The sequence below is a fragment of the Grampus griseus genome, assembly GCF_964374135.1.
Source record: "Grampus griseus genome assembly, chromosome: 15".
Taxonomy (NCBI): Eukaryota; Metazoa; Chordata; class Mammalia; order Artiodactyla; family Delphinidae; genus Grampus; species Grampus griseus.
In genome coordinates, this window is record NC_139009.1 from 6,385,529 (window position 1) to 6,410,059 (window position 24,531).

Sequence of the window (24,531 nt, forward strand, 5' to 3'; positions counted from 1 at the left end):
CCGGACCGACCCCTTGTTCTACAACCGGAAGTTGGAGGGAGGAGCCTAGGGTGGCTGACGCCCGGGCGCCGGAAGTTGTGCTCTCGGTGGACGGCGACCATCCTTGTGGGTTACCTGTGGCTGCTCTTCCAATTTAGAAAGCCTTCCGCAACCTGTTCCTCGTCCCCGTTTGCAGATGTCTGCGATTCCCGCAGAAGAGAGTGACCAGCTGCTGATCCGACCCCTGTAAGGGACCAGCGAGAGGGAATGAAGCCACGGGTTGTGAGGCGAGGAGGGTACCCGGGTGGTTGGGCTCTTCAGTCGGCCCTTGGTCCCTTGGTCCGCAGTTGCGGGCCAGGCCTCCGGATGCAGGGCTTTGGAGAACTGTGGATAGGAAGGGGCCTGCTCGGTTTCATGGGATTTTGCTTTTTCCAAGGGAGGAGAGTATGTGGAGTTGGGGGCCGGGAAAGAAGGTCTGTGGGGCCGCTGGGCGCTTTCTTGTTCGCCAAAGAGTGGCAAGCTCTGAGGGAACCGGTGACGCCGAGCATGGCAGGATGAGAGGAGGACCTGGATAAGGCTGTGGCAGTGCGAGGAAGAACTAACCTGTTACCTCCAGAACTTGGTATTTGCCAAGATGGGAAAGGAAGTAAATTAGGGACTCGCTGTGAGCTCCATTCAGAGCTCCAACTCTGGGAGAATAAGGAGGGAAGAAAAAGCCGAGGTGTTAAGGACAAAATCTCAGCCCCTGACTGACCAGGAGAGGGCTGGCCTTTCACTGGAAATGGCCTTCTGTCAGAGAAGCACCTTACAGATCTGGAATGCTGCTTAGAAAGGGAAATATAAATGTGGAGGAACTTATTCTGTAAGTGAGCAGCTAGAATCCACAAACATGCTCACTGTTAGAAATGAGTCAGCACCACATGAACACGTACCTTTTTCAAAAGGCAGAAATATTTCCTTTACATGTTCATTTAGTAAGGACTCCTTGAGCACCTGCTGGGGACGTGCCCCAAGTTTGCCGCTGCTCAGTTCACACCTGTCCTCTCTTACTGTGCTCAGCAAACACTGAGCAAGTGTCAAGGCCACACTGGACACTAGGGATACAAATAAGACGGAGGGCTGAGTTAACTGGATTCACCGTTTTGGAGGGAGCTGCAGCGCCGCATGAAAAGTACCGGAAAGATAGTTTGGAGGAATAGCAGACTATCACTTTGGAGTCAGACCTGAAGTCCTATCTGTACACTATCGATTGCTAGGACAGCAACCTCACTGAACCCATGTCCTCCTGTGGAAATAGTATAGCAGTACTTAACTGTGCAGAGTAAAGCTCACGGTAGGTGCTCAGTCAATGGTGACTACTGTAAGAGTACAGATAGGCGTTGCACTAAGGCCGTGAGAGTGCAAAAGGGATTTCCAGCAGAGAGGAGAATGCCACCTCATGCATCCTGGAAATTATGATACGAGCTGAGGCCTAAAGAATGAGTAGGAATTAAAGACAGCTGAAGTGTGGGCAAGGATGCTCCAGGCCGAGGAAGTGGCACGTGTGAAAACGAGAGGGCTCTGTTTGTGGCCAGTCTCCCCATGGCTGCGGCTAGAAGATTAGCAGATGAGATGGTAGAGGCTGTCAGGGTCCAGCTTATGAAGGACATTGTGTAAGGATTTGGGGTCTTTATCACCAGTTATAGAAAGCCAAGGAAGGATCTTAAGCAAGGATGGGATGTGATGGAAATTATGTTTTAGGAAGATCGAAGATGCTCCTGGCAGCAGTGTAGCAAATGAATAAAAGGGTGGAACAAGGGACTTCCCTGGCGGTCCAGCGGTTAAGACTCCAAGCTTCCACGGCAGGGGACACAGGCTCCAACCCTGGTTGGAGGAGCTAAGATCCCGCATGCCGCGTGATACGGCCAAAAAAAAAAAAAATAGGGTGGATTAAGTGGAGAGAATCCAGTGGGATGAATTGAAATAAACCAAGTGATGAAGCAGTGAGAGCTTGGAATGAGTGAAATGAGCAGCAGTGGATTGGACAGAGAGAGGTTTAAGACAGTAAAGAAGTGAAATCTTCAGAACTTTGTAACCGATCAGATGTATTGTAAGGGGCCGTTGTTGGGGGAAAGGCGGTGTAGAGAGGAGTGTTAGGATGACACGGACTCCTAGGTAGGACAGCTGGTAAGTGGTTGTGTTATTCACTCCAGGAGTACAGGAGATGGGGCAGGTCTGGAGTAAATTTGGGAGTTTTATTGTTTTAAACAGCCTTATTGAGATTGAATTCACATCAGCACACTCATTTAAAGTGTACAGTTCAATGGGTTTTAATATATACAGTTTTACAACTATCACCACTGTCTAATTCCAGAACATTTTCATCATTCCGAAAAGAAGGCCTTATATATCCATTTACCTCCAACTTCCCCAGCCCTAGGCCACTACTAATCTACTTTCCATTTCTACAGATTATCTTCTTTTGGACATTTCATATAAATGGGTTACAATATGTAACCTTTTGTTACCGCCTTCTTTCACTTAGCATAATGTTTCCAAGGTTCATAATTTGGGAGTTTTTACTCATTCAATAGGTATTTCTTTCATTCTTTTTTTTTTTCCTGGCCATGCTGTGGCTTGTGGGATCTTAGTTCCCCGACCAGAGATTGCACCCATGCCCTCAGTAGTGAAAGCACAGAGTCCTAACCACTGGACTACGAGGGAATTCCCACAATGGGTATTTCTTGAGGTTTACTGCGTGTCAGGCAGTGTAGCTAGCTATACATCGGTGAATGAAATAGACAACGTCTCTGCTGTTATGGAACTCTCATTTTAATAGTTAGAAAAACCATAAAGAAGTAGATACAATAACTTCGTGTAGTTTTAAGTGTTATTATAGAATGTTGTGAAGGGCAGATGAGGGGGTGACATTTGAACTGAGACCCAAATGATACACAGGAGCCAATTATGTCAATATCTGAGGGCAGAGCATTCCAGAAAGAAAGAAGAACAAGGGCAAGGGACCTGAGGTGTAAACTTGTTTGGCATGTTTGAATATAAGGTGCCTGTGGATGTCCCGGGAGAGATGCCAGCGCCAGGTGACTGACTGTTAGAGGTCTGGAATTCAGGAGGACAATCTGGCTACAGATACAAATTTGGAAGGTCCTCAGCATGTTAAAAATGTGACAATGAAGATCAGGAAGACTGAGAAGACGACCAAGGAGAGAACCCTTGGAATAACGGCATTTGACGGATGGGCAGAGGCAGCTGAGCAAAGGAAACTAAGGTGGAAAACCAGTAGGACAGGATGAAAGTGTGAAGTCAGTGAAACCAAGCTCGGAGAGGGACGGAGCAGGAGGGATGACGTGCTGCCGGGAGAACAGTGAGATAAGAACTGAAAGAGGGGCTGTTTGCGCTTAGCAACAAAGAGCTGTTCTGCAGGGAGAGTTTCAGAAGAGCGGTTGGTAAAAAGCCAAATTGCAGTGAGTTGAGTGAGTGGAGGTGAGGAAATAGAGGCAGAGGGTGTATGCAGCTTTTAGGAAGCGGGCAGGGAGACTAAAGGAGATTAGAATTAAGGGATTTTCTTTTGGGGATGAGCATGACTGTGGCATGTTTAAATGCGGTTGGTGAGGGAAAAGCCAATGATGTAGCAGGCAGGGGTCAGTTCCTCAGAAGGAGAGAGTGTGCAGAGTGTAGAACCATGGTGAAATGATTAGCCTTAGAGAGAGAGGTCTGTTCTCTGTTGCAGGAGAAATGGAAGGAGAGAAAGATGCGGGTGGGTTGGTAAGTTGAGGAAATTGACAGCTGAACTGTACAATTTTTTGATGCAGAGAAAGCCGTGCCTCGAGTGAAGAGTTAGGATAGAGGGTTGGAAAATTTAGGAACGGGGAGAAAGGTTGAAATAGTTACCACACTAACTGTAAGAGAAAACTGAGCTAGGGACACTTAAGAGGGAGCGCAGAGGGCCAGTTGAAGTGGAAGGCCAGGAATTCACAGTAGCACTGTGGTGGTCTGATTTTCTCTGGAGTAGGATCTCAGTTTGAGGATGCATCCATCTCACGTCTGTCTCCTAGCAGCCTATGCGTTCCTTGAGCTCAGTGTCTTGGTATTAGGCCTTTCCATATTCTAGGCACTTAATACAGTGCTTGGCAAATGGAAGCTGCCAGTGGTTAGGACTCTGTGCTTCCACTGCCGTGGCCCCAGGTTCAATCCCTGGTCAGGGAACTAAGATCCTGAAAGCCTCACAGTGCAGCCACACACACAAAAAAAACCTGCTTGATCTCGAATGAGTGGGTGAATCATGAGCTAGAATGGTTGGGGAGAGGCAGTCAGAGAAGGGGAGGGATTAGAAAAGCAGGCGAAGTTTAACTTAAAGTCTTACGGGAATTGGAAAGCAAGGCTGTTTCATTAATTTAAGAAGAAAGGAAATTAATTTGAAATACTTGGTATCAAATATACTGAAACAACAGAAAGTAGAAGGAAAAGGGAATGAGATTCACAGGTAGGAATAAGATAAGTCTATTTAAATTTAAGCTATTTGGTAAATGCATATTTTCATCTTAAAGAAAATGAAAGAATTTTTAAGTGCTGATGGGTTTTTACTTAAGTGCTAATTCAAGAGTCTTACTAAATAATCTGAATCACTGCTAGTTTACATGTTGAATACATCACAGTTTAACCGTAACATTCAGAAGGTTGGATTTAACCTTTGGGCTTCTCAGATCTATACCAGCTTCTCTCACAATTTTAACAACTGAAAGATCCCTGAACTCCCAAAGGTCACTTTTCATCTTTTCCCACATTGATGCTGTTCTTTGCTATCTTTGTAACTTTGTGGAACTTTTATCTGCCTCAAGTGAGTGCTGGCATCAGATGGAACATAGTTTAAGTTGTAAAAAAGTTTGAATTTATTGGGCTTTATTTTGATTGTTTTTCAGTCATTTTTATTTCTTCCTTTGAATGTTTACAGTGGAGCTGGGCAAGAAGTGGGAAGATCATGTATTATTCTGGAATTCAAAGGAAGAAAAATAATGGTAATTATTATTTTGTAGTCTGGTTAACAGTATGTTCCTGTCTGCCTCGGGTGTTAGGTCTTTTCTAGCTCGGTAGTTTTTTCTAGTTCAGTAGTTACCTGTTTAGCTCCCAGAATAATGTCATAGTTGGTATAGGTCGTCTGTGTAAAATGTTAATGTGGAAAACTAGTACACCTTCCACTTAGTAATTTGACAAAACATTAAGTAAACTGAGAAAATATATTCTAAGTTTGTAAAATTGTCAACTGGATCTCCTGATCTTTTGTATCTTCAAAGTCCCTCTTCCATTCCTGAAGGTCTGGCCAACCTAACTGCCCCACCACCAGTGGGAGACCCCAAGAAACTGGCCACCTGAACACATGCAGAGCTCCAGCCACCCCCGTGCGGTGTGACAGTAGGGCCCTGGTCTGGCAGCTTAGGAACCTAAGTTAGCGCTAGGATACCTGGCCTTGGGCAAGTCAGTCTCTCCTCAGCCCACTTCCTTGACTGAGAGGTGGAGGGACTAGAAGAGCTGGTCTCCGTGGTCCTCATTAGGAAGGCGGTGCAGTGGCTTATCGTGGTCCTTTGGTCCCATTCCTCTGTTTCTCCCACTCTTAAAAGAACGGGCGTATGGCAGACACGTTCATCTCTTTAGTCATTTATTGTATTAATTGATAGGATATGACCAAAATGAGGATATAACCGCTTAATGACTGACTCTTCAGATTTTGCCTTCTAATACTTAAATTGCCCTGATCAGGGAAGTTTCCAGTTTCTAATCATTGTCTTCTCACAGTAGTCGCATCCGTAGTAGCGAATCTATAAACTTTAAAAATGTTCACCATTTCTGATATTAAAGTTCTTGAAAAAGAGTTCATTCGTTGTTATAGTGCCTACAAAAAGTAGCTGGAAAGAAGATGTCTTGTATTTTGTGTCCTGTGACTCTAAATGCGAGCTACAGTTAAATTTGTTTGGAAAGTTAGAGGTAATGGCGTATTTGCCCATTTAATAAGAATTGCATTCCAAATGCTTCCCACATGTATAGAGTCCATCCTGATTATGTATGGTGTGATGGGTCACTTATAATTATTGTCTATTTGTTGAATGAATTTTAATGTAATGTGGAGGAAATTATGATCTTTTTTCTGTTTCTTTCAGTTGGACTGTGGGATCCACCCAGGCCTAGAAGGAATGGATGCTCTTCCTTACATCGATTTAATTGACCCAGCTGAGATTGATCTCCTGCTAATTAGTCAGTAGGTTTTTTTCTTTATTAAGGACACTGTTTTTCAAGGACTTTCACCGTAAAGATCATTCTTTGCCAGATTTTAAGATTCTGGTGTTTTAAGAGTATTTTATACGAGGAATTATATTGCAGGCATCTAAGTCTAAGACAACACACCATATCATCCTCACAGGTGAGAGAAGGTTACTATGAAAAACTTACTTTCCCATCTCTAGAGTGAGAAGAAGGTAACATATGCCTTGGATCCTTGTGAAACTTAAGACCAAGAAAGCTCTTTTGCAGAATATCTCCTGAGGCCACTGTGTTGTCACATTGTTCTGTGGGAACTTCACATATAAACAGTGACATGTTTCAACTTTATACGACTAAAGCGCTTGTTATAATTTTAGCTGTTGAGAATAGGTTTGGCTCCATTTTGATGTTTAAAATATACTTTTAATATCCTTTTCTTACACTAGAACTAGATGCATTATTCCTTCCTTCTGTACATACCTATCCTTGGTGTTCTGAAGGTATCAGTATGTAATTGTTACATAGAACTTTTCTGTACAGTGAGTTTTATTACATAAAATACATGATGGATAATATTTTAAGAACTGACAGAAGCCCTTTGTTTCTTTTTAAGTTTCCATTTGGATCACTGTGGAGCTTTGCCCTGGTTTCTACAGAAGACAAGTTTCAAAGGAAGAACATTTATGACTCATGCCACAAAAGCTATTTATAGATGGCTTCTTTCAGATTATGTCAAAGTTAGGTAAATTACTTTTTTAGATTTATACATGCCCTTGGTTCTACACAATACATACGGTTCAAGATATAGACCATTTTGTGTTTTGAAATGAGATGTTTTCTTTCTGTTCACAAGGCTGTCATTAATTTAGTCATTCATCATAACAACTCATCAAATACCTGTTGTGTCCCCAACACCTCCTTGGCCTTAAAGTCTTTATGTAGTTTTTGCATCCTTTTAAATCTTTGCAATGTAGGTGAGTTATAAGGTATGATAGCAATATTCTATAAATAGAATTTCATAATTTTATTAAAATTTAAAACAAAATACATTTTACAATGCTGTATACTGAAATCTTTTTTGGATGATTTGATCTAAGGAAATTGACTATCTTAGTTGAAAAAGTTCTCTGGGGAAGTTTTCTCCAGTTGCAAGAGGAAAATCTACTCCTTTACCAGAAAGTTTGAAGGATTTTTATGATACCTATAGCACAAATGATTAGCCTTCAGAAGTTTACTGTTTAATATGTATATTCCAAGAGTAGCTAAGATGCGATTTGTTATTCTTCTATATAAATACAGAAGAATGGAACAGTTATCCTTAGTAGTAATTATACTGGTTAACACTTAAAGCTTACCATGTGCCAGGCACAGCCCTCAGTTCTTAATATATGTTAACTCATTTAATCTTCATATCAACCTCATGATGTAGGTTCTGTCGTGAATCCCATTTTACAGATGATGAGACTGAGGCACAGAGAGGTTAGGTAATTTGCCTGTGATGGTCACAGTAAGAGACAAAGCTGGGATTTGGACCCAAGCAATCTGGCTCCAGAGTGTGTGTCCTTAACCTCTACTCTCTCTTGCTTTTTTGGAAGTACGTTAGCATAATTTTCAGGAGAACACTTATGTTAGACTTTCTAACACGACCTTTTCTCTTTTAGAGAAATCTTTTCACATCCCAGAGTGAAAAACTCTGCATGGTTCAATGTATGTGAGTGAGTTTATCTAGCAAGAGTGTTGGGGCAGGAAGGAAGGTTGAGAAGTACTAGCCTAAAGAGTACTTTGCCTTACTTTACTGTTTGTGCTTTGCTTAAAATCATGCTTTATAGCTACACACACTGAACATTTTTATTATAATAGCAGAGTAAAACAAATACACAAAAGGTCCAAGAGATTCTAAATAGCATAATATGTACAATATAATTTTAAGAAATATGTGGATATGTCATCCACAGATAATTTCTTTGAGTTCAAAGACTTGTAAAATCTTACCGTTAATTTTTGTTGTTGGCATCTTTAAAAATTTAGTAATATATCAGCAGACGACATGCTATATACTGAGACAGATTTGGAAGAGAGCATGGACAAAATTGAAACCATCAACTTTCATGAAGTGAAGGAAGTTGCAGGAATCAAGTTTTGGTGTTACCACGCAGGCCATGTCCTGGGAGCTGCCATGTTCATGATTGAGATCGCGGGCGTGAAGGTACGCTCTAGCTCGGGAATTTCCTGCTCACAAGAAATCAGTGCAGGGCTTTAAAGAATATTCCCTAAGACTAGCAAAGTGTCAAAACACTGAAACATAAGATAAAATTAAGTTGATACTTTTTCCTTGTAAATATCATAGTTCATACCCCCATGATAATAATTCTCTAATCATGATTAAGAAAAGAGAACGATAAGCATCTCAATAAAGTCCCCTCATGTTACCGTAGGATTAATTCCTTTTCAGTGTCCCTAGAAAACTGAAAGCTCTTTAGGGAAGAGCCTTCTTTGTGGCTGCATGCATTTAACATTGAAATACGTTTTGGCATTCATGTCCTCTTGATATTCTGGGATTCACATATAAACCCCTAAAGAGGGTAGACTGCGTGAGTGAAAGAGGTTAATCAGAAAGGATCTTTCCAACCATCTTTGATGAAAAAGATTGATGGAAGTCTTGAAAAACTTGAGAAAAATGTAGGTGGACTAATGGATTTCAGGACTCACTTGTGCACCAGTTCTCAACTCTGGCTGCACATTAGAATCACTTAGGAAGCTTTCTAAAATACAGGTGAAGGACTTCCCTGGTGGTGCAGTGGTTAAGAATCCGCCTGCCAATGCAGGGGACACGGGTTCCATCCCTGGTCCATGAAGATCCCACATGCCGCAGAGCAACTAAGCCCATGTGCCACAACTGCTGAGCCTGCGCTCTAAAGCCCGTGAGCTACAACTACTGAGTCCACGTGCCGCAACTACTGAAGCCCGTCCGCCTAGAGCCTGTGCTCCACAACAAGAGAAGCCACCACAATGAGAAGCTCGCGCACCGCAACGAAGAGTAGCTCCTGCTCGCCGCAACTAGAGAAAGCCATGCGCAGCAACGAAGATCCAGCGCAGCCAAAAATAAATAAAATTTTACAGAAATAAAATTAAAAAATAAAATACCAGTGAATCTGAGAGAATGACCTTGGCCTTTTATTTTTAAGTTCTCTGGGTGACTTTTTTTTTGGCCTCATGGCAAGGCTTGTGGGATCTTAGTTCCCCGACCAGGGATTGAACCCAGGCCCTCGGCAGTGAAAGCGTGCAGTTCTAACCACTGGACTGCCAGGGAATTCCCTCTAGGTGATTCTTCTGTGCAGCCAGAGTTGGGAACCAGTGCTATAGTGTAATAGTGTTCTAAATTTTTTGTAGCTGCTCATTGTTTGAAATTTTTACACAATGACTTGTGCTGCGTACTGCTAAACCATTTATTCTTGCCGCTTGCTCAAAAGCACAGAAAATAAGCAGAAAATAGCACAAATGCAAATCTAAAGTCACATTTCAAATTTGATGAAATTTGTTGGAGATAGGATTTTATCTTCTATCTAGATAGGTTTTCCATATACCTCAGTAGATTTCTTTCCTCATCATCATGACCTTTTTCTCTAAGATACTGAGCATATGTTTCAAGTTCATTAATATAGAGGTTATCTTTGTGGGCTGATTCTTGGAATATATTATTCCCATTAGTTAGGTTTAATAATTGAAACACTGGATGGTTTATGACTGAATTACTTTACACATTTTGAATCAGACACAAGCACTGCATCTAAATTCATCAGTTATAGGCCACTTTTTTCTATTGAACCTCACTTTCAAGATTTTATGAGCTGAACTATTTACAATAGGCAGGACATGGAAGCAACCTAAGTGTCCCATCAACAGATGAATGGATAAAGAACATGTGGCACATATATACAATGGAATATTACTCAGCCATAAAAAGAAGCGAAATTGAGTTATCTGTAGTGAGATGGATGGATCTAGAGTCTGTCACACAGAGTGAAGTAAGAGAAAAACAAAAACCATATGCTAACACATATATATGGAATCTTAAACAAACAAAAAAAATGGTTCCGATGAACCTAGGGACAGGACAAGAATACAGACAGAGAATGGACTTGAGGACATGAGGGGGGGAACGGTAAGCTGGGACGAAGTGAGAGAGTAGCACGGACATATATACACCACCAAATGTAAAATAGATAGCTAGTGGGAAGCAGCTGCATAGCACAGGGAGATCAGCTCAGTGCCTTGTGACCACCTAGAGGGGTAGGATAGGGAGGGTGGGAGGGAGACATAAGAGGGAGGAGATATGGGGATATATGTATATGTATAGCTGATTCACTTTGTTATATAGCAGAAACTAACACACCATTGTAAAGTGATTATACTCCAATAAAGATGTTAAAAAAATAAACTTTGGCAAGAAGTGGCAAAAAAATAAAAACAGAGTGATCAGGGAAACTGGTAGACTTATGAGTAATTTTATAATTGGTTTTACTTGAATGATCTGTTAGAAATGGCATGAAACTCCCATTACTTTCAGAATGTAAAGACTAGTGGTAGAAGTGTAACACGGAGAGGATCTGAAGATATTGAAAGTAAAATGGAACTCAGTAATTGTCCTTTTAGATATTAATGGAGTATAAAGTCTTTTGACCAATAAAAAAAAATACTGCTGAGAGAAATTAAAGAAGACCTAAATAAATAGGTCTCTGAATTGGATGATCTCTACTTTCCTGTTCAGTGGATTGAAGCTACTCAAGAAGTACTTAGCAATTGCTTTTAAAAGATATCAGTTTGGGACTTCCCTGGTGGTCCAGTGGTAAAGAATCTGCCTTACAACACAGGGGACACAGGTTTGAGCCCTGGTCCGGGAAGATAACCACATGCCACGGAGCAACTAAGCCCATGTGCCACAACTACTGAGCCTGTGCTCTGGAGCCCATGAGCCACAACTACTGAGCCCACGTGCTGCAACTACTGAAGCCTGCGCGCCTAGAGCCCATGCTCCACAACAAGAGAAGCCACCGCAGTGAGAAGCCTGTGCACCGCAAAGAAGAGTAGCCCTCGCTCGCTGCAACTAGAGAAAGCCCGCACGCAGCAACAAAGATCCAACGCAGCCAAAAATAAATAAAAGAATTTATGAGCTAAAGATAGTAGTAAAACGAAGCCTTCCAAAATCCTAACTTTCTGGCTTTATCTTTTTCACAGCTTTTGTACACAGGTGATTTCTCAAGACAAGAAGACAGACACTTAATGGCAGCTGAAATTCCTAATATTAAACCTGATATTCTTATCATTGTAAGTATTACTGCCCTGTATTGTAATTAGTGTAATGTAAGCAGAATTTTTCTAATGGGAAAAAATATCATCTCATTTTCATAATATATGATCAGATATAAATGTATCTGGGTTTTTAGTATGAAAATTCATTTTGGGGCCTCTCTTTGTAGTGCAGCTCCACTTTCTTGCTGTTAAATATATTAACTCTAGTCTAATATTAGAGATGATATGCTGTCTCCTGAATATTCTTGTCTAGGTTGATTACCTCAGATTTCTCGAGTATCTTAAAAGGTTGTGTAGAATGGCACGGCCCCACTGTCTTTGCCATGGTAACTGTCTTTTGGCCTGTAGCACCTGCTAACTTTATGTGTATGTTCTACTGGACTACTAGGTTACTAGTCTCAGAAAAATTTTAAAAATATTAACTGTACACGGAAGCTTTGGTGGAGAGGGGGTGATTGCTGAGGAGCAAATTAATAAATGTGCATTGGGCCTGTGGTTTATATAAGAATATCAAGGACAGTTAGTTCAAGGTAGAAGAGCTGTTTCTCCCTCACCACCTACGGCATCCCCCAGCTGCCCAAGAGTGAGGGACTGGTGCGTGTTGCTGTCCATGTGCAGTGTGTCATGAGCAAATTCAGTTGGCTCAGCTCACAGTATACTTGGCATATAAACTGACCTTAAATTAAAGGAAGTTTTTTTTAAACCCTCAGGAATAAGAGTTATTTTCATTATATCTGGTACTGTAGAGCAGTGCTTCTCAAATTTTACTGTGCTTATGAATCATCTGGTGATGCTGTTAAAATACAGATTCTGATTATGGCTGGGCTGGGGCCTGAGATTCAGCACTTCCAATAAGCTCTTGGGGATGCCAGCGCTGCTGGTCAGTGCACCACACAGAGTAAGGTCTAGGGGATATTCTTAAACAAAACTATAAGAAACAGTATCTATTTCTGATTTATAAGCTTTGACTTAACAGAGGTGGGAGAAATATCCTTTTCCCCAGCCATGGAAAGCAAAACGCTTTAAAAGAAAAAAAAGGCATCGCAAAATTATCTTGAGCAGGGAACATACATTTTTGGACTATTTCCTGATTCCATTTTCTAAAAAGTTCTTATTACTTGGATGTGAATTCTAACTTTTGTATCTGTTCTTTCTAACTAGTGTTCTAACAATATATGTTCGAGTAAATGGCATATTAATAGAGAAATAGGTCACTTTGCTTCTGCATTTCATTGATGTTTAACTTTTGTATTCTTTGAGAGTTATCAACCTTGGTCTCAACACTTCTGATATGTTCTTTAGGAATCTACTTACGGAACCCATATCCATGAGAAGCGAGAAGAGCGAGAGGCAAGGTTCTGTAACACTGTTCACGATATTGTGAACCGAGGGGGCAGAGGTCTCATTCCTGTCTTTGCTCTTGGAAGGGCTCAGGAGCTTCTCTTGATTTTAGGTATGCCTTTTCCTTTTTATTTGGGAGATTCTCAAAATCTTCCAGTGCAGTTATATCAAGATAGTTGCATGTCCTTGGATAGGTCATTCTACCCTTTGGGGCTGCAGTTTCTGTATTTAAGAATAGGGACTTGGTGCCAGAAAGAGCCCAGAGCAATAGTGAGTCTCATACAGTGCTACTGGAATATGAATGGTGTACCATCAGCGTCAGAAGTCTTAAAAATATGCTACCCTTTGACCCAGCAGTTCAACTTCTGGGAAATAAATACACAGAAAATTTTGTAAGTAAGACAATTCATAATTCTAAATATTTTTAAGTAAATATTATGGTAGTAAATATATTGTAGGAAAAAATCATGGTTCAGATGAGTCATTACGTATTTTTACGTAATATATTAAGTGGACCAAAAAAATAGGGTCCAAAACTGTGAACGCTGATCCTAGTTAGGTAAAAAACACACAAATGACTGGAAAGGCATTTAAAGATACCCAGATGTTAAATCTGGATAGTGAGAAAGTGGATGATTTCTTTTTCATTTTCTGCTTTTCTCCGTTTTCCAAATACTTCAATGAACATGTGTAACTTTTTGTAATAAGAGGAATAGTGGGTGTCACTTTTTGCATATATTTGTATTTAATGACCCTTTTTAACATTCTGTGATTATTTTCTGGGGAATACACTCTTAAAGAATAACTGATAAGTGCCTCGTACGTATATAGCTTCAATGTCAAGAACTAGAAATGATCTTGAGCTCTTACTCTCAGTTCTTCTATCTGTACGATGACAGGGATAAGTAGTATCCCTGTTACACTGAAAAGGTAAACAAGGGAAAAAGAATAAATGGCCTCAGATCAAAAGCAAATCTGAGAGAGACAGGACTTAGTAGAAGCTAAATTTTCTAAAGCCTAAGCCAGTCCGTTTTCTCTTGGTTCTTCTTTCAAACTGCAAGTCACATTTGTCGTTATAGAAGTCTTGAAATGGAAAGTCTCCATAACAAAGTAATCTGAGGAGCAGAAGAAATTAAGAGAGTGAAACCATGTTGTCACCATCAAATTGAGTTGCCAGATCTAGCAAATAAATATACAGGACACCAGTTGAATTTTAATTTCAGATAAATAATAATATTTTAGCCTAGGTATGTCAAATATTTAATATATATTATTATACTAGAAATCTTTTATTTGTCTGAAATTCAAGTTTAATTGGGCATTTGCTGTGTTTGTCTGAAAACCATACTATCAAGTATATTATGATTCCTTTTATGAGCCAGGACTGCCCTATACACTTGGTTGCTCCTTGTCCCTTAAATTCCCCTTGTAATGCGCTATGATAGAAAGAGGGTAACTGCGCAAGCCACTGGTTTCAGATTCCACCTACGATCTAACCATGTGACCCTGGGCAAGTTATTCAACTTTCTTTAACGTTTAAAATTTTTTCTTAAAAATACACCCAAAAAAATAGGAGACTGTGATATGATCATGGGATGTAACGTACTTTGCAAGGTATTTGAGAAATCATGAGAGTATATATGAAAACATCGATACCATTAAAAATTTTAATTACATCTAAAAGAACATGAACAATTAAACCAGAGGGCCAAGCAGGAAATGTAGTTGTAATATGCATGGCAGGAAAAGTCCCTGTCCTTATGTAGAGTTTTCACTTATAAACCAAGTGGAAAAAGAACATTCCCACACTTTTCAACCTTTATTAGCCTCAGCTTCCTAATCTATAAGATGGAAATAAATCTTCATAAATTTGTTTTGAAAACAGGAATAATATATGCAAATTGCATACTAGACATTTAATAAATTTCCTAAATGCACGTGTACCTAGTAGAATGAATGATGTCCTGGCCATACTACCTTCATAATATTTGGGGATTTAATGAGGATTTTCAGCTAATTTTTCAGTGAAAACAAGCCTTCTTTTGAAGGTATGTTGCCCACTGTTTTCAATAATTATCAGAAACTGGTTAGCAGTTTTCTAAAAATATAGTCACACAATAATGTGACTTTTTTGTGTTCAAAATCGGTTTTAACTCCTTTGGTGGTCCTGTCTTGTAATTAGTAAAGTCTAATTACAAAGTGTCTAATATCAGTAAGTCTATATGAAATATTAATAAAACATTTTATTTAAAACCATCACAGAATTTAGTGTCTCTCTGGAGTAATAAGTTATGGTCTGTTATTCAGCATCAGCTTCTACCAAATTATTTTTAGAAGCCTCCACATTTGGGACTACGATCACAGCATTCTTTGTAGGTCACGCGTTAATACTTAGGGATAGATTTTGTGAGAGGACTGCTACGGGCTGGGAGAAATGCTTGCAAATGACGCGACCGACAAGGGCTTAATTTCCAAAATATACAGACAGCTCATGCAAATCAATATCAAAAAAAACAACAACCCAACCCGATCAAAAAATGGGCAGAAGACCTAAATAGACATTTCTCCAAAGAAGACATACAGATGGCCAATAAGTACATGAAAAGATGCTCAACATTGCTAAATTATTAGAGGAATGCAAATCAAAACTACAATGAGGTATCAACTCACACAGGTCAGAATGGCCATCAGCAAAAAGTCTACAAATAAATGCTGGAGAAGGTGTGGAGAAAAGGGAACCCTCCTTCACTGTTGGTGGGAATGTAAATTGGTGCAGCCACTATGGAGAACAGTATAGACGTTCCTTAAAAAACTAAAAATGGAGTTACCATATGATCCAGCAATCCCACTTCTGGACATATGTCTGGAGAAAACTCTAATTCTAAAAGATACATGCGCCCCAGTGTTCATAGCAGCACTATTTATAATAGGCAAGACATGGAAGCAACCTAAATGTCCATTGACAGATGAATGGATAAAGAAGATGTGGTGTATACACACAGCCATAAAAAAAGAATGAAATATTGCCATTTGCAGCAACATGGATGGACCTAGAGATTATCATACTAAGTGAAGTCAGTCAGACAAAGAAAGACAAATATCATATGATATCACTTATATGTGGAATCTGAAATATACAAATGAACTTATTTCCAAAACAGAAACAGAAAACAGACTTATGGTTACCAAAGGGGAAGAGTGGGGCGGGGGGATAACTTGGGAGTTTGGGACTAGCAGATACAAACTACAATATGTAAAATAGATAAATGACAAGGTTCTACTGTATAGCATAGGGAGCTGTATTCAATATCTTGTGATAAACTAGAATGGAAAAGAATATGTATATATATGTATAACTGGAGCACTTTGCTGTACACCAGAAACTAACACAACATTCTAAATTAACTATACTCCAAAAAATAAAAATAAAAATAAATAAATAAATTAACTATACTCCAATTTAAAAAAAATAGAAGGAAAGAAAGAAAGAAGTTCTTGTTTTATAAGTTTAAGACCAGGCTAATTTTTCTTAACCTCTTTAAAATATAGTTATGTGCTTTATTTTTTGTCTGAATTTTAAAAAACTAATTGTACATGTCATTTATTATTTGAACTATTTACTCCACATAACAAAATATTTGTTTCTTGTCAAATCTCTCTAGATGAGTACTGGCAGAATCACCCAGAACTCCATGATATTCCCATATACTATGCATCGTCTTTGGCAAAGAAGTGTATGGCGGTGTACCAGACATATGTAAACGCCATGAATGACAAAATCCGCAAACAGATCAACATCAACAATCCCTTTGTTTTCAAACATATTAGTAACCTTAAGGTGAGTGCTTGTGAAGAAAGAAGGACAGATAATACTCAAGTAAGTCGTTAGTAGTAGGAGATGCCTGACATTGATTCTGTGGCTGCATCCTTGCTGAAGTCTTACCTTTTCTGAAGCAGGCATCACTTTTCTGAGGGAAATCAAAAATTTAGCAACTGGCATTCTTTTTTGCTTAAACAAATATTGCCACCTGTTCCAAGTCTCTGCATGTTCTCAATATTTACTGTTGCTAAGTAACTTGGATTTCTCTACTCAAACCTAATCATCTTTTTCATTAGCACTGCAGATTCCATATATGAAAATGTTCATGTTTATATTTCTAGAGCATTCAATAAAATCTGACTTCCTTTAATTTAAAAAAGTTTCATTCGAACTAATGCTCTAATCATAATAAACATAATACCCCAACTAATTCAAGTAATAAGTGGTCTTCCAGTTATCAGTAGGCTCTGTTCATAAAGTATTATTTTTTAAGTTAATTGCTTAGGAATTAGAGCCAAGTTTTCCCTCGAAACAATATTAAACTTTTTAGTTAGATTTTCTGGCCAGCTCAAAATATTGATGAAGTGTACAAAGCCATCGTGAGTCTTCGGGGAAATTCTTTCAGAGTTCTCTCTTGGGTGGATAGAAACCCATTTGACTCTTCCTTTTACTTTCTGCCTGCCTGCCTGCTAGGCACTGAAAACGGTCCTAATTGTCTTTTAGCTACCGTAGAAGGTTTTGAAGTCAATGTGAACTAATTGCTTTTTATCATTTTGTTTTCATTTCATTCCCAGCCTAAATCAACTGTTTAGGGACTTAGAAATTAGACTTAAAATGTTTATTAGTCTTGTCAAGGCCCTTCCAGTCATGTGATTAACCTTTTTACCTCACTTTTCGGTATTCTTTACAAATAAGGAATGCTTTGTCAAACCTTGGTATTTAACATGCTTTTACCATTCCTTTTCTTTCTTAGAGCATGGATCATTTTGATGACATTGGTCCCAGTGTTGTAATGGCCTCCCCAGGCATGATGCAGAGTGGCTTATCCAGAGAGCTCTTCGAAAGCTGGTGTACTGATAAGAGGAATGGCGTCATTATAGCGGGATACTGTGTAGAAGGGACGCTTGCCAAGGTCAGTCAGAGCCTGAGACCATCGTGTTCTTCCTAATCAAGGCTGCAGAGGTGGCAGTATCCTCCCAGGTTTTTCCATTGAAGTAGTTCTTTAAATAGTGCAGGTTTTGATTTTTAAAAATGAGGATGGCAGTAGGCAGTTGGAGATGTTCTTAAGGTTGAAGAATGAGGTCCTCAGCTGAGTGGTTGGCACATGAAAGTTTGAGACGCACTCATCTGGTTGCAGTAAGAAAAAAAAAATGGAAGGGAATCTATTTGAGACAAACACATGGATACCCTCATCTGATGAGAAAGAGGTTTACTAATAAGTGTTCTCTTGAAAAGCTGGAGAATGTGTTTGGGTTGATTGCCCATCTTACTCGATATAAGGTGGTTGATATTAACTCTGAGGTATATAGACATAGATGTGCAAAACTTTAGAGAAAGTTTATGAATATTCCTGCATCATCTTCTCTTATCTTTTATTGATAACCTCAATTTTATTTTTTTAATACATTATGATTCCCTGCTTTAATCATTTTTATTACATTACCTTACTCTGTAAGTCACTTAGACAGTGTTGGCTGTGTATCTAAAATAGATTTCCAGAATAGAAATACATCTGTCCTTTATACAAATCCTCTTACCTGGAAAGTGACTTTTTAGAGCAGATAGTTCGGGATACAAGTGTATCTTTCTAATCATAAGTTATAATTTTCACTTCGAGGATCCCAGGTGTATTGAATTTTTGTTAATCTGCTTACTTTCCTGATTAAATGTTTGCTTGATCGAGAAAAGAAGTATTTGATATTTGCTACGTCAATAGTGTTAGAATGCTTTTTGTGTTAAAGGTCCTAAACTAGTGTAAGACTTTATGGCTGGGTGAAAAAGTAGAAAATGTACCTTTTCTTTTCTAATTAGAGAGTTTATGTGTTTTGTTTTGTTTACTTTTCTTTGTTTTTTAACAGCATATCATGTCTGAACCTGAAGAAATCACTACCATGTCCGGACAGAAGCTACCACTGAAAATGTCTGTTGATTACATTTCTTTCTCTGCTCACACAGATTACCAGCAAACCAGTGAATTTATTCGTGCTTTGAAACCGCCTCATGTGGTTAGTCTGTGAATTTGATTTTCAGCATTAAAGGTTGGAAGAGGCATGCCCAGCAGCAGCTGGTTCTCAGAGCAGACACTGCCTTCCTTACAGCAGCCGGTATCGCTCTCAGCAGTGCCTGCACGTGCACTTGCATCTGACCTTTACCACTCCCCTTTGACTTAGGCAAGCTGTGTACTTCAGTCTTCTCCATTTTACATGGCATCTCTTACTCAGATCTACCAGCTCCAGTGTTCTTTTCTGCTGCGTTCTTTCTGTTTTTTTCTGCTGCCTCCCCAATAACTTAAGAGCCCTGGCTTTGCAATGTGACTGTTTTGAGTCCCAGCTCCATCCCTTACTTGCTATGTAGCCTTGGGCAAGTTACTTAACCTCTCCTTAGCTCATATGTAAATAGGGATGATAATACCTCATAAAGTTATTGTGAGGACCAAATGAGAGTACATATATCTAAAGCACGTAATAGGGTGCCTGGCAAATGGGAAATACCTATTAATGTGGAGAGAGGAGAAAGGCAAGTCATAATAGTAAAAGCTATAAAGATGCAGTTAGATGTGAAATACATTACACAGCTCCTTACTAATGTGATTTGCTTATATTTTTAAGTTTTATGTAATTATTACAGTAACAGTTATATTTTGGGGGGACTGGAGAGAGTTAAGCTAAAAAAAAGTATCTTAAATTAGAGGAACATTTATGGAGCATGAGTCTAGAAAACAGATGAAGCAATGAAGTACCCTTTCTGATTGTAGCATGTATCAAAACTTCATTCCTTTTTATGGCTGAATAATATTGCATTGTCTGTATAGACCACGTTTTGTTTATTCACCTGTTGATGGACACTTGGGTAGTTTCCACCTTTTGGCCATTGTAAATAATGCTGCCATGCACATTGGCATGTGACTATCTGTTTGAGTCCATTTTCGGTTCTTTGGGGTATATACCTAGGATTGGAATTGCTGGATCATGGGCTAATTCTGTGTTTAACTCTTTGAGGAATCACCAAACTGTTTTCCATAGCAGTTACACCATTTTACATTCCCACCAGCAATGCACAAGGGTTCCAGTTCTCCATATTCTTGTCAGCTTGTTATTTTCCCTTTTTAAAATTGTCACCATACCAGTAAGGGTGAAGTAGTATCTCTTTGTAGTTTTGATTTTCATTTCCCTGGTGACGAACGATGCTGAGCATTTTGTGTGCCCTTTTGTTCGTTTTTTAGTTTTTTCTAGCATATAGTCCTCACAGGTAGTTACCATTGGCCCTTAATGAGCAGATTCTTTGGTGGAGAAAATCCCTCACCTACTTGGCTTTATAGCACGTCAAGTTTAGTTACAGTGTAGGCAGTTCATGGGTGCCTTCTGGTGTGTGTTGTTTATGGATATCCTCCCAGATTTTAAAGCTGTGCAGGAAAAGCTGTACTGCTCTCTCTCTGGAATCACCACCTCATCCTCAGTCCCATTTTGTTGCTCTCCAGACTCTGTCTCTGCCGTCAGTTTAAATTCCTGGATTGAATTTGATGCTTACCTTCCTCCAGTAACCAAGTCAGCAAGTCTGTCCACACGATAAAATAATAGTAGTGTTGGTGGTAGTGGTAAAAATAATAGCTAGCATTTATCGAGTATTTACTGTGCGCTAGGCACTGTACTGGTGTTTTACATGTATCAAGTCGCTTACTTCTCACAACCAACGACTATTTTGTAGAAGAGAAAACAGAGATGTTAAATAACTTGCCTAGAGTTACCCAGCTAGTAAGTGGCAGCGCCAAGATCTGTGTTACAGCAGCCAGGCCCCAGAGCTGGGGCTCGTCATCTCTAGGCCATATGCCTCTGCCTGGTGGAGACACTGGACAAGCTTCTGTCAGTCCAGGCAGGATATCATCTACCAGTAGTCTATAGGTTAAGAATGATCTGTCTTGTAAAAAATAAGTTAGGAAAATGAATTAGAAAGACTGGTAGCTAATGCAGTCGTTGTAAACACCTCTCTAAAACATGGTTTCATTTGGTTCTGGAATATTTTATATGATATTACTTTAACAAATAAAGTATCAGAAGTCATTTTTTTTTCCCATAAAAAGCTTATTTTGTTAGTCATATTAAGAAGCCTAAAGAAAACCGTGAGCGTTTTCTGAGATAGTAGGAGTAGCAATAGTCGCGTACAAGAACCACATGCATTTAAAGCTGGTCACCTGGTCCAGCCCATTTCTAGTGTGAGCACAGAAGCCTAGAAAAAGTACAGCTTTCATAAAGTTGTGTATCTCGATAGTGGCAAAAACTGGAACAGAAAAGAAGTTTCTTTACTCTCTCTTGAAGTAGTTCCACTTAAGGATCTTTTAAAGCCAAGTAGAATGAAAACGTCACACAAGTTTGATTGACTGGAGATCCTTAAAAGTAGTAAAGTTTAATAACTTCAAGTATATCTCCATTTCATATAATTAACTAATTCAGATAACAGCCATCATTAATCTGAACTAAGGATGCTTCCCTATGCTCTTTTACAATTTACACTTTGTAGATTTTAGTCCATGGAGAACAAAATGAAATGGCCAGATTGAAAGCAGCCCTGATTCGAGAATATGAAGATAATGATGAAGTTCACATAGAGGTTCATAATCCTCGGAATACAGAAGCAGTGACCTTGAACTTCAGGGGGGAAAAACTAGCCAAGGTAAAAGGTTATGGTTTTTAATCCTGTCCATTCCAAATAGTTCCTAATCCCTTTAGGGAAATGTATACTTCTTAAGAATATCCAGCTTTTAATTAATCAAATAGTGTGCTCAATGATGATTTCTGTCAATTTACTCAATATGCTGTAAGACCTTGATCCTTGTGCTTTTAGGCTTTTTCTGGTTCCACTGATTTGTTTTTCACATGGAAAATTTTCAAATAAATTAGATCTTCAGTCTGATGGCTTTTAATCCACATTCCCATTTACTTATCATACCCATGTTAGAGAGTAAACAAATGTCCATTACTGTTTTGTTTTTTTCCATTACTGTTTTTCACTATATCCAATACAGTATTCTGTCTACCTCTTGGCATTCTCCCTCAGAATCTAAAAATAGACCCATATCTAAACATAATATCTGTGGATATGATGGAATTTATAGATTTGTCTTTTCAAGAGTTAATCATTTTTGATGATGAAATATAAGGTTTTCAGAATTTAAAAAAGAAATGGTTACAAAAAAAAAACCTTACCTGGGATTTTAGAGGGATGCTATAAGAAATCTGCATTTTTACCTCCTGTTCATCAAACATCTTTTTAAGATACCTCTAAAGGAAACTTTTAAATTATCTGTCTGAAGTTTTATTTATTTATTATTTTTTTAATATTTATTTGGCTGTGTTGGGTCTTAGTTGCGGCACACAGACTCTTTGTTGTGGCACACGGGCTTCTCTCTAGTTGTGGTGCACAGGCTCAGTAGTTGCGGCGCACAGGATTACTTGTCCTGCAGCATGTGGGATCTTAGTTCCCCTACCAGGGATCAAACCGCGTCGTCCCCTGCATTGAAAGGCAGATTCTTAACCACAGGACCACCAGGGAAGTCCTGTCTGAAGTTTTAAATATCAAACGTGTTAATGAGCAACTTTACAGAATTCTATCAGTACATAATGAGCCAAATATGAGGAAGCTAATGGATGAATATCATTTCTTGCAGTTGAATTTGAGGAAAATTTGCAAAAATTAGGATGTGAGGCTCTTCTTGCCAAAGAAGAGCAAATGGTTGTATTTACTCCTGAATCTTACTGTTCACAAAACTTTCCAGGGGCCAGTTTAATGGAAGAGATGTTATACCTGTAGAGAAATATATTCTATAGGTATAAGAATATTTACAGTTGGGAATCTAGAACGGTACTTCCCAAACTCTACTGGTTGCAGTGTGGGAAGAAAAAGAAAGTTTTTCAGTCAATTGAGGAGAAGCCGAGTTGAACAAAATTAAGCTGAGTTTATAACGAGACTTTGCAGAGTTTTTATTAGGCCATTGTGCATTATAAATCCTCAAGAAATACAGTATACAGCATTAAAAAAATTTTTTTTCACATCTTTATTGGAGTATAAATGCTTTACAATGTTGTGTTAGTTTCTGCTGTATAACAAAGTGAATCAACTATATGTATACATATATCCCCATATCCCCTCCCTCCTGCGTCTCCCTCCCACCCTCCCTATCCCACCCCTCTAGGTGATCACAAAGCACCTAGCTGATCTCCCTGTGCTATGTGGCTGCTTCCAACTAGCTATGTATTTTACATTTGATGGTGTATCTATGTCAATGCTACCCTCTCACTTCATCCCAGCTTCCTCCTCCCCCGCCCCATTCACTCAAGTCCATTCTCTACATCTTTGTCTTTATTCCTGCCCTGCCACTAGGTTCATCAGTCCCCTTTTTTAAATGCCATATATATGCATTAGCATATGCTGTTTTTTTTTCTCTTTCTGACATACTTCACTCTGTATGACAGATTCTAGGTCCATCCACCTCACTACAAATAATTTAATTTCTTTCCTTTTTATGGCTGAGCAATATTTCATTGTATATATGTGCCACATCTTCCTTATCCATTCATCTGTCAATGGACACTTAGGTTGCTTCCATGTCCTGGCTATTGTAAATAGTGCTGCAGTGAACATTGTGGTATGTATATCTTTTTGAATTATGGTTTTCTCAGGGTACATGCCCAGTAGTGGGATTGCTGGGTCATATGGTAGTTCTATTTGTAGTTTTTTAAGGAACCTCCATACTGTTCTCCATAGTGGCTATATCAATTTACATTCCCACCAACAGTGCAGGAGGGTTCCCTTTTCTCTGCACCCTCTCCAGCATTTATTGTTTGGAGATTTTTTGATGATGGCCATTCTGACCGGTGTGAGGTGATACCTCATTGTGGTTTTGATTTGCATTTCTCTAATGATTAGGATGTTGAGCATCTTTTTTTTTTTTTAACATCTTTATTGGGGTATAATTGCTTTACAATGGTGTGTTAGTTTCTGCTTTATAACAAAGTGAATCAGTTATACATATACATATGTTCCCATATCTCTTCCCTCTTGCATCTCCCTCCCTCCCACCCTCCCTATCCCACCCCTCCAGGCGGTCACAAAGCACCGAGCTGATCTCCCTGTGCTGAGCTGATCTCCCTGTGCTATGCGGCTGCTTCCCACTAGCTATCTACCTTACGTTTGGTAGTGTATATATGTCCATGCCTCTCTCTCGCTTTGTCACAACTCACCCTTCCCCCTCCCCATATCCTCAAGTCCGTTCTCTAGTAGGTCTGTGTCGTTATTCCTGTCTTACTCCTAGGTTCTTCGTGACATTTTTTTTTTCTTAAATTCCATATATATGTGTTAGCATACAGTATTTGTCTTTCTCTTTCTGACTTACTTCACTCTGTATGACAGACTCTAGGTCTATCCACCTCATTACAAATAGCTTGATTTCGTTTCCTTTTATGGCTGAGTAATATTCCATTGTATATATGTGCCACATCTTCTTTATCCATTCATCCGATGATGGGCACTTAGGTTGTTTCCGTCTCTGGGCTATTGTAAATAGAGCTGCAATGAACATTTTGGTACATGACTCTTTGAATTATGGTTTTCTCAGGGTA

At 39.2% G+C, this 24,531-nt stretch overlaps 1 protein-coding gene across 1 annotated transcript in view; it reads left to right on the forward strand.

The window, feature by feature from the left end:
- The first annotated feature begins 92 nt into the window (after window positions 1-92).
- CPSF3 (cleavage and polyadenylation specific factor 3) overlaps window positions 93-24,531 on the forward strand; it is a 43,365-nt gene continuing 18,926 nt past the window's right edge. Inside the window, exons 1-11 of the mRNA XM_082672643.1 lie at window positions 93-225; window positions 4,928-4,991; window positions 6,129-6,226; window positions 6,842-6,970; window positions 8,257-8,434; window positions 11,464-11,553; window positions 12,841-12,991; window positions 16,542-16,717; window positions 17,673-17,831; window positions 18,778-18,924; window positions 21,434-21,586. Of these exons, the coding sequence (XP_082528769.1) occupies window positions 176-225; window positions 4,928-4,991; window positions 6,129-6,226; window positions 6,842-6,970; window positions 8,257-8,434; window positions 11,464-11,553; window positions 12,841-12,991; window positions 16,542-16,717; window positions 17,673-17,831; window positions 18,778-18,924; window positions 21,434-21,586 (1,395 nt within the window). The 5' untranslated portion in view covers window positions 93-175. The remainder of the gene's footprint in view (window positions 226-4,927; window positions 4,992-6,128; window positions 6,227-6,841; window positions 6,971-8,256; window positions 8,435-11,463; window positions 11,554-12,840; window positions 12,992-16,541; window positions 16,718-17,672; window positions 17,832-18,777; window positions 18,925-21,433; window positions 21,587-24,531) is intronic.